At 41.2% G+C, this 10,666-nt stretch overlaps 1 protein-coding gene across 1 annotated transcript; it reads right to left on the bottom strand.

Moving 5' to 3' along the window:
- Positions 1–1,872: 1,872 nt before the first annotated feature.
- On the bottom strand, positions 1,873–5,871 carry SNAI2 (snail family transcriptional repressor 2). The gene is made up of 3 exons (XM_081952667.1): positions 5,346–5,871; positions 4,250–4,795; positions 1,873–2,876 (listed from the first exon to the last, which is right to left on the bottom strand). Exons 1-3 carry the CDS (start codon positions 5,422–5,424, stop codon positions 2,695–2,697), a joined length of 807 nt encoding a protein of 268 aa, XP_081808793.1. The 5' UTR covers positions 5,425–5,871; the 3' UTR covers positions 1,873–2,694.
- Positions 5,872–10,666: the final 4,795 nt, after the last annotated feature.

Here is a 10,666-nt window from a genome sequence, read left to right on the forward strand (position 1 = left end):
TAGTGATTTATAGAGTGTTTGTCCATGGGATTTCACATAGCAGGCACAAAAAGTACAAATCGTATCAGCTTTTCCCAGTCTGGTATTGGATCCTGGTTCCCACAATTCCACTTAGCAGATGGCTGAACATTGAAATTCAACACATCTGGAAGATACCTAATTGGGAAAGGCTGATGTTAGTACAGTAATGCTTCATCCTCAGTCCTAAAAATATGCATACCATAGATAAGAGACAACTTAGTCTCATTTCCTGGTCAGATTACAGCATTGTTACCATTTCATTCACTTTGAAAGGTTGGAATATCTTTCCAACCATCTACTGCATCCTAGCTGGAGAATTCTGGGAGTTGGTGTCCATCCATCTTAAAGTGGTCAAGGTTAAAAAACATTGATCTACTGCAAGACCATTGAAATAGCATTTACTATTTCTCAGGTATCCTGGATTGCACAAATATTGGCCTCCAATAACAGTTCACTAATAAAGAGTTGCTAAAAATAAATTTTCTCAACTAGAAACACACATTTTAATGTGATATGTAAAAACTATAGGGTTTTTTTAAACAAAAGGCTATAGAATTTTAAAATAGGGAATTGAATGGTTAGTCTTTTCCATATCAAATAGTCAGTGCTTCGGTCTAGCGACAGAGCCAAATGCAGAAAAAAAAATAGGCCCACAGTTACATGTCATGTAACTTGGATGTACATTTACATTGAAATCTCATTGGTTCCATTAAGATGGTTTGGTAAACATTTTACCACTTGCTGTGGGGTTCAGTCAGGGGTGGGTTCCTGCCAGTTCTAACCTCTTCTATAGAAGAGGTTCCACAAATGTACAGTGCCGTTTAGAACCGGTTCCAGCTCCCTCCCCCCGCCTGTCCGCACATCATCAAGATGAAGTGAGAGGAGGAATTCTGGGAGTTGAAGTCCACAAGTCTTAAAGCTGTCAAGTTTGAACACCCCTGGGGTTTTTTTTCTAAAGGGTTAGGGATGCAAGGGTCTTGTAACTTGACAGCTTTAAGACTTGCGTGCTTCAAATGCCAGAGTTTCTGAGCCAACATTTTGGTTGCTAAGCAAGAGTGTTGTTAAGTGAGTTTCACCACATTTTACAAGTTGGCCATGCCCACCCAGGCACATGGCCGGCAAGCCACTGCAACAAAGCAGGCCAGACCCACAGAAGAGGTTCTAAAAATTTTTGAAACCCACCACTGGGTTCAGTTAACATACACACAAACACACAGTTCTTCCGCCTGTATGCAAACAATGCTTAAAATTCCTCCTTTCCCTCTGCAACCTCCTGTTTTTCAGAGAACACCTGTTTGGATGGAATGGCACTTTTGTTGAACAGTATAATTTGGAAGGCTGCTGCTGAAATAATTGAAGATTATTGCCTCCCTGTGGTAAGGAGATTCTACTGGATACCAATACTTTCCATTGTTGGAAGGAAGCCAAGCTTTCTCTTCATTGATTGACCAATGTAGAGCTAGGCCTATACTTTTTCTTGAAGACCAGAGATATTCATTGCTTTCTTTACTATATTTCTGATTAATTCAGAAATCTTGAGGAAGGGATGTAAGATTTGATGATCATTCTACTTATATTCTACCATCTTTCCTTGAAGGAACAGAGAAAAATCAAAGCTTATTGTTCAAAGCAGCTTTCCAAGCAATAAGTAAATTAGCCAGATTTAACTTTAGCCCCTTACTGATTATTTTTTTGGCCACACGGACTAAATCTATATTCTCAGCAGTCCTCCAATAAGCCACTTGGGATTTCTTATTCATAGGAGACACAGGAGCTACAGTTATATATATGATCATAGGATACAGTTTGTTCAAGAGTCTTAACTTCATCTAATGTGACAGACTACATAAATATTACTCCAAAATGTTTATTGTACAAAACTTAATTCTAGAAAACAATATTCATATAGACATTGCAATAGATAACATTTCATTTTGTTTCAGAACACATTCAGTCATATAAAAATATAATTATTTACATTACGTCTACATCCTTAAACAATGCTATCAATTTGTTTTTTTTATAAAAAGGCACTTGAATGGTATTGCTCATTTGAGAATAGTTGCTTACGGTATTGCATTTCCTTTGTGCAATTAGGAAAATAAAGCTTTAAAGATATCCATTGTTATCCCCCCATCCCTCTCTCTTGCACTTATTCCCATTTTAACAATAAGTTCACAAGCCCAACGTTTTGTTACAAGTAAAGGAAGCATCATCAAAAATGTTTGTCATGGCAATTTTACAAAGGCACATTCTGTTAAAACATGGCAAACAACTGGACATACATTCTTCTGTTCCTTTGAAATGATGCAATTTTCAGACATTTCAGATCACTCATCAAGAAGCACGCTATGCTAAAAAAATATTTGACATTTACTGACTTCATGTAGAAGACGCTGACAAGCACTTGTGATACTTGGTATGTAGCAAAATTTTGGTTCTTTGGGACACTTTGGCTGGAATGGTCATTTTAACTGTGATACATTCTTATAAAAAATCGATTTGGCATTTGCATCTTCTTCTATATGTCTTGTTACTTTTGTTTTACATAAAAGTCATGCTTAAATAAGTGAAATAAAACTCTTTTTTGCACCTCTTGGAAAACATGAACAAATACATGGAAAGGAGTGGATGTCTCTTTAGTTTGTGGCAAAGGCATGAAACCAGGTAAACTCAGTGAGCTACACAGCAGCCAGATTCCTCATGTTTGTGCAGAAGAGACATTCGAGAAAAAGTTTTGGAACAATTTTTGCACTGGTATTTCTTCACATCCGAATGGGTCTGCAGATGGGCCCTCAAATTTGACCTGTCTGCAAATGCTCTGTTGCAATGAGGGCATGAAAAAGGCTTCTCTCCTGAAAAGAATGGAAGAAGAAATTTAGTCACTTGAATGCTATAATAATGAAATGTGTATATTAAGTGGACAAGCTATTAGCATAGGAGGAGGAGATGGGTGGATTCTAAATGCTATCAGAGGTTCTCCTCTTTACATTGTGGGCAACTCAGAGCTTGCAGAAAATCATGATGCATTGAATGACAAGTCACTAACCTATTCTACTTCAGCAGGTGCAGCCAGCACCCTGAAGGTTGGGCTCCACCCAACATTTCCATATGTTTCCTCCATTCATTTACTGTATCCTGTGCAACGCCTTTTGCTGCCTAAGGCTGTGATTTGTATGCTGTTGATGTGGATGGCAGAGGTCCCATCAGATTTAATGCTTCAGTATTCTGCTTTTGTGCAACCACCATATAGATTCACATACAATGTGACTTGCACGGTCTCATGAAAAAACATGACAAATAAAAGTTTGCACCTAATGGAACAGTTCACTTCTATCCCATAGCTTGAATTTATGTAATTTAATGCAGAATTCAGTTGGCTTGGATAGCTATACGGCCAATCCCCTTTGGAAATTCCCTTAGACTGTGCTTGGTGGAGTTTGCTGCCATATGAGTATGCATTGCATTATTATAACCTTGGGGAGTTTAGTTAGAATTGTTAAAAACAATCTGAGATGAACAAGAATTATTTCTACATAAACCAGGACCAGAGAGTATTCTGTCTTAGGACTAGTTGTGCTGTTTGTATATCCAGAGTCGTATAAAATTTAAGGTCAGAGACTTAAACCCAGATAACTACATGTAAGATCCCCTTTAGGCTGCAACCCTAAATCAGAAACAACTGCAGTCCTCAACTCATTTACCTGAGCAAATAATTGATTTCAAGCAAAAACTCATTCCTAAACAATCTTCCAAGGGGAAAAAAAGCTCCCTTTTATGTTCATATGCTGACTAATGGGCTTTGCTATATGCACTGCCTGGGCACAACTCTTGACTGTGCAGATTCTTGTTGGAAACTTGATCTGTTTGCCTCCTAGTCTCTCTGTGTCTGCTTCTTTTCGCTTATTCCTGCATGGATCATGTTCCAAGGCATTTTTATGGCCAGCTGGATCCCTGCCTTTTGACACCTTGCTGAAAATTTTCAGAGAAGCTAGAAGTTGTCATGGCAGGACAAAATTTGGCCGACTCACATAAGAAAGTTTTTTTTTAAGGGTGGGGAGTAGAAAATGCCCACTGAACATCTAAAAGACCAAAATGAAATCAATGTCTATATCATTGCAATAACTGAAGAAGATAAAAAGAGCAGTCGATGTGTCAGTATGGTCAACACAGAGAATAGTTGGATAGCTGTATACCACGTATGTGTAAAATCGTATTTCCCTCTTACCAGTATGGGTCCGGATATGTCCTTGGAGTAGCCAGGGTCGAGAGAAAGCCTTGCCACAAATCTTGCAGACACAAGGTAGTGTGTGGGTCCTGATGTGCATCTTTAGAGCCCCCAGGCTCACATATTCCTTATCACAGTATTTACAGCTGAAGGATTTCCTAGACTGGGCATCACAGTGCAACTGCTTATGTTTGGCAAGTCCCGAGAAAGTTGAATAGGTCTTGTTGCACAAACTACACTGAAATTTTTCCGCTTCAATTGCATGGGGGTGGGACAGCTTGGACTGGATTCTCTCCTCTTCATCACTAATGGGGCTTTCTGAGCCACTGTGATCTTTGGACGAAGTGTCAGAATGGGGGGGCGGGCTGACTCTTCCCAAAGATGAAGGATATCCAGAAAGAGGAGAAAGATCATTGGGTAAGGGGGAAGGCAACAGCCCAGTTGTAGTCCAGACTGTGATTGGATTGTATGCCACCGAACTCAAGATTTCTGGTTGTGGAATTATCGGCATTGGGTAGCTCTCATACAGGTATGGAGAAATTATCACTAGAAGGAAGACAAAGAGAGGAAAACCATTAGAAAATGAAGGAGATAACAGCCACACTCCCCAGACTTACCCAGATGGGAAGTGATGCAATTGCCATGTCATTGACAAACATACGTTTTTAAAATGTAGAAAGTTCAAGGAACGCAGTCCTTCATATATGTAAGTTTACACTGTGAACCATAAACTGGGGGAGGTCCGATTTGGTCCAAGCATAGTTCTCTCCCAGTCTGGTCAAGAAAACCAGCAGTAAAATCCGGGCTTATCCTCCTAGGTTTCCAAACTTCTCTTGTGCAGCAAAGATCAAATGCAATTTTAGCAGTTAAGCAAAAAAAAAAAAAAGGTAGACGTTTCAAAAAGGTTGGTGCTGACACGTTTGTAAATAGGACGAAAAGAAAGCACTGCCCAGGGGGAAGAAAAAGTATGCTAAAGTGTACACACGCACGGGCAGTTTTGGTGCAAACAGGCTGGGAGGTTCGACTCAAGAACGACCGTTACCCCAAACGGAGCCCGATTTCCAGCTTCCAGGCAGATTTTCCCCTCTGGCATTACCTGTATGTGTATCCAGTTCACTATAGTTGGGCTTTTTGGACGCGTTGAAATGTTTCTTCACCAAGAAGGACCGTGGCATTTTGAAAGACAAGGACTGCTTCCCCCTTCCCGGATTTCCTCTCGCTGCGGAATAACGGTTCCCAGCTTTTGAGCAGCAAAAAAAAAAAGAAAGAAAAAAAAGAGAGAGAAGAATCACTGCAGGGACATTGGTCCTCTAGAACATCTCCTCCTCTGTTTGCCCCATGCAGCAAAAATTATGTAGTGCAAAGAAGTCCTTGAAAAGTGCAGTAAATACCCCACTCATCAGGTGCAAGAGGGGAGGGGTCCAGGGACGCCGCTTCAGCCAATCCGGCATTCGCTCATGTTCTTTTGACAAACTCAAGCTTCTTCGGGCCGGGGACTTCTCCCGGCTCTTAGGAGGGAAGATCCAATCCCTTGGAGTTGCTCAGGACTTGGATCAAGTTTCAACTCCTCCCTTCGTGATGGCTGCAAAGGGGAGAGGAAGACGCTTCACTCCAGCGGCAAAGCAAGGGCCTTTTTTGCTCTCCCTTCCGTAGCTGCGGAGTTCTGCGAAGCTTCTTCCAACGGCGCGCCTGCCTCCCAGATGTGCGCGAGGCAAGGCAGAGGAGAAACGCTTCCCTCGGCTGAGCACAGAGCGGAGGGCAGACAGGACACCTCTACTAGTGATCCAGTAGAAAACGTTAATGAGCGAGGCTTTGCTTTGTCAGGCCGGTGCAACCTATTTTGGGAACCGCTGAAATTTTTTTTTTTGCATAACTTAAGGGAATGCCCCACACTTGCCTTTTGAATCACAGAATAGCCCCGGTGTAACCCTAAAGTAGCCAGGCATATGAAACGGAAGAGAAAGAAGGTTGGATCCTTGTTATTTTGGATGTCTTTGGGTTAAGATAAAACACACAAGACTTGGTTCTTCTGGTCTGCATAAGCCTTGTGCTTTGAACAAAGCATTCCCCATGTCAGGCATCGCTTACTTAGGGAGAAAATCTGCTCGAAACAGTTGGATTTTGATTCTAAGCAAAAGTGCCAAGGAGGGCACAGGAGCCTTTTCTATTTTAGAATTTTCTTGCTGCAAGGAATTCTGCATTTCCTTCCTGGAGGAAATTGAGTCATTCCTGTAAATACACAGAATTAAATATGTGCAGCCAAATGCTCCAGTTAGCCCAGAGAGCCTGTGTGGAATAGAGGAAAGCGAGCCAACTCCCTCTAATACCATTTTTTTTCTGGCTCAGATTTTTCTAAACTTGTGCCCTCCAGATGTGTTGGAAGCAGGTTTTGGATATCTGGAAGGCATCAGCTTAGAGAAGGCAGATCCAGACCTATTCTCCCAAACTATAGTACCCTTTAAACCTTGTGAATACTTCATTCTCACATCATGCGCAATTGGTTTTGTTCATGAAATGCTCCCTGCGAATCATATGATATTTAAGCCATATAATCATATGCCCATTCTGTTTATAATTGAAATTTATTTCTAGTTCTATATCTTTATGTCTCCTAATTCACCTTAAAATTGCATTTTTATATAGACTGTTATCCCAACGTGTCAGTAGATCAAGGAATATAAAGTGCAAGTAGAAGGTGGAAAGTTACACAGAGACCACCCCAGCCTCCTTTGCAACAGGTGTTGGAGTCAGATATGGAAGAAAAATCTCTGTGGTTCTGTTAAGACTTGTAAGAGCAAAGTGCTTTGTCAAGCTGCATAACTTCTTTATCTGGGAGATGCCAAAACAAGTGCAGCAGTGGAGTTAATCTGCTTTCATGTAGAGATCCAACTGTTAACAGGCTCCAAGAAAGTCTTGCATTATTGTTGTTGTTGAAAGAACACCTATGCTGAAGAAATTTGATTGGTTTGGTAGCACCAAGCAGGATAGCTACTATTTTTTTAAACAATGATATAATGTGGCTTCTGCTTTGATGCAATGCAATCAAGGAAATAATTGTTGATGCTTTCCTAGGCATGTTTTCTTCTAGATAAATATGCATGCAGTCGAAGATGTTGTAGAGTAAAGTAAACACTCTGGTGCCCTCCAGATAGTTTTCTCAATCCCTTATCACTGGCTATGCTGAGTGGTGCTTTGAGGGAGCTGCAGTCCAAATGACAGGAGCACGCTAAAGTACTTATCTCTGTTTTAGTGGTTCAATTAATTTCCTTCTGGGTCTAGGCTGCCATTCCTCCATAACAATTGTTAAAATGTTAGTTCATTTCCTGCCCCCTATGAAGCCTTCCTTCTTATTACTGCTTTCTTTGCCATTGATCTCTTAAATTTGGTTTGTTTCGTGCAATTCATTTTTCCAGACAAAACTATTCACAGTGAAATGGAAATATTCCAGTGGAACTTCTGGAAATTTGCCTTAGAATGCTGAACCTGGATAACCAATCATCAGGAGTCTGATAGCACTTTTTCCAATTAACGCATATTATTACAAATGCTACCAGAGTCTTCCTCATTTTTTTTTTGCTAACACAGATAAATATGGCTGTCCTCCTACAGCAAGGATGTCAAACTTACGGCATCGCATTGCCGTCATGTGACGTTTCATGATGTTTTTTCCTTCACGAAGCTAGGGTGGGCGTGGCCTACAGGGCCAACCATGGGTAGGAATACTTTGGTTTTTTTTGGCATAGGGAGTGTTCTATGGTTGATACATTGCAAGACCTGTTCTGGAACCCCTTGTGTGTGACATGGTCTTCATAATGTAGTTGTAGTAGCAACTTCATGTGATCAGAGAACATCAGTCCATGAGAAATATCCCAACTTGATTTTTCCAATAAAACCTGATGCAATATCCACCTCCCTCCAGCAGTATCTTACTAGTAAAAAGGGGTAGTATTACTTGTTGAAGGGATGCAGTGGCTCAGTGGCTAAGATGCTGAGCTTCTCGATCAGAAGGTCAGCAGTTCAAATCCCTAGTGCCGCATAATGGAGTGAGCTCTCGTTACTTGTCCCAGCTTCTGCAAATCTAGCAGTTCGAAAGCATGTAAAAAATGCAAGTAGGAGATATGGACCACTTTGATGGGAAGGTAAGAGCGCTCCGTGCACATGACCACGGAGACGTCTTTGGACAGCGCTGGCTTTTCAGCTTAGAAATGGAGATGAACACCACCTCTAGACCTAAAAATGACTAGTACACATATGCGGAGGAACCTTTACCTTTACCTTATTAATTGTTGACACATACTGTATTTAAGCAGTATATCTTGACTAACCTAAAGAACAATTGTAGAAGCAATAAAGAGAAAAAAAGATTTTCAGGAAAAATAGCATGAGCACCACAGGATGCAAATGTTTTCTGTGTGAAGTATTGGACAGACTTATAGTCTGTCCAATATGTGAATCTATCTCAAGTAGCAGATTATTTTTTTTCATAGAACGTAGCAAGAATTACTTAACAGATGGTGTGAAATTCCCCAGTAGACTATCAACAACAGTGAAGGAAAGCACATTCTGTCATGTGAGGTGCCTGAAACGCTTGCTCTTTTCTAAATTTCCACAACTATTTGATTTTCTTTCAGTGCAGAAAATAACACTGACTCTAGCCTTTGTGAGTATCATCCCTACGATGTGACAATGCTCATCTGTACCATCTGATGATTAATCAATGTCCATATGATCCAGAAGACAGTAAGAGCCTTATTCTCTGTGGTCTCATGCTTGATGCAGTTGCACCAGAACATCAGCATAGAAGAAGTGTGGTGAAGAAGGCCCTTGGGCTTCTCTAGCCAGACTTCTGTATAAATCATAAGGTCCTGACATGTCAGGCAAGTGGTGGGGGTAAAATGAATGATGTTGGGCAATGGGTGCAAGGCATGTTATTACATGGCTTTAGAAGGATATTAGCAGAACGTTAACCTGAGTGAGGTTTTCTGTCAAAGAATTGGGTGAGTCTGTATGAAGGCTACATGAGTCAGAGTCAACAGGTGTTTGACGTGAATTTAGAGGGGGAGACTATTCAGTTGAAGGCAGCCAGAGATACTGTTGTGTTCGAAGGAAAGAATTGGCCTGAAGAAAAGATCACAATCAAATATAAATCAGAGTTAAAAGCAGCAGATTCTTTTGAAAAAGAAATAAAGACACAAGTGGTTTGTGTTGTTTGCCAGGCCCCTCTTTTAATTCAGAAATCAAGTATTGGCACTGTTTCTTAAATATTTAGGGTAAACCCATTAATTGTTTTATTGGCAGGTTGACTAATATATACTGTAGCCATGAACTCAGGGGAGAAATCCAGAAGGCTCTGAGAGGTTCTGGAGAACCGGAGAGCGGAAATTTTGAGTACTTTGGAGAACCGGCAAATGCCACCTCTGGCTGGTCCCAGAGTGGGGTGGGAATGGAGATTTTGCAGTATCCTTCCCGTGCCACGCCCACCAATTCATGCCCACCAAGCCACGCCCACAGAACCGGTAGTAAAAAAAAGTTTGAATTTCACCTTTGCATGAACTCTTATTGAAACATTGATCTTATATTGTAGCAACCATGGCTGGCTAAGGATGACGTGAAATTGGGAGTTTTAGAATGCAATGAAGATGGACTTCATTCAGAAAGTGCAATTTGAAGGGCTTTTTTGATATGATGTTCCCAATCTCTGATGAAAGTATTACTAGGTCTTCCAACCCCCACGGTTCAGTTCAAGCCTGAGCTACAAATATTGTCCTTTGTTGGTACCGCTGCTAATTCTCAAAGAAGCAATTTTTAGTTCCTATTTTATTAGTAGGACATTACTTGTCCTGCCTTTTTCAAGGACCTGAGACCACTGGAGGATTAGAAATTAAAATAAATGACCATGCCAGAGCATACATGAGTGCCAGATTGGAAGAGGTGGAGCAAATCTAGAAAAACAAGTAATCTTACTAAGTGTTCTGACAACGAGGGGTGTGATTTCAATCTTTTCATGAGACAAAAGCATCATATTGTGCACAGGTAGTCCTCAAGGCATGACCACAATTGAGCCCAAAATTTCCATTGCTCAGCAAGACAGTGGTTAAGTGAATTTTGCACCATTTTACCGTGTTTTCCCCAAAATACGACCTGTCCTGAAACTAACACCTTGCCACATTTTTTGCATGGGCAAAAATATAAGCCACCCGCAAAAATAACCCCCCTGGACAACCCCCCCTCCAGCCAGATAGAGTACCGCTCACTGACCTAGCGGTATCCTGAAGGCACCAAGCCGCGGGAGTCGGGGGGGCAAAAGGCACTTACATTGCTTGCTGCCTTCAGGATACTGCTAGGTTGGGGAGTAGCATTCTAGCCTGGCTGGAGGGAGGAGTTGCCGGGCAGCTGCTCCCTTGCGAACTGGCTCCC

This window comes from Natrix helvetica, assembly GCF_964273705.1.
Source record: "Natrix helvetica genome assembly, chromosome: 4".
Classification (NCBI taxonomy): Eukaryota; Metazoa; Chordata; class Lepidosauria; order Squamata; family Natricidae; genus Natrix; species Natrix helvetica.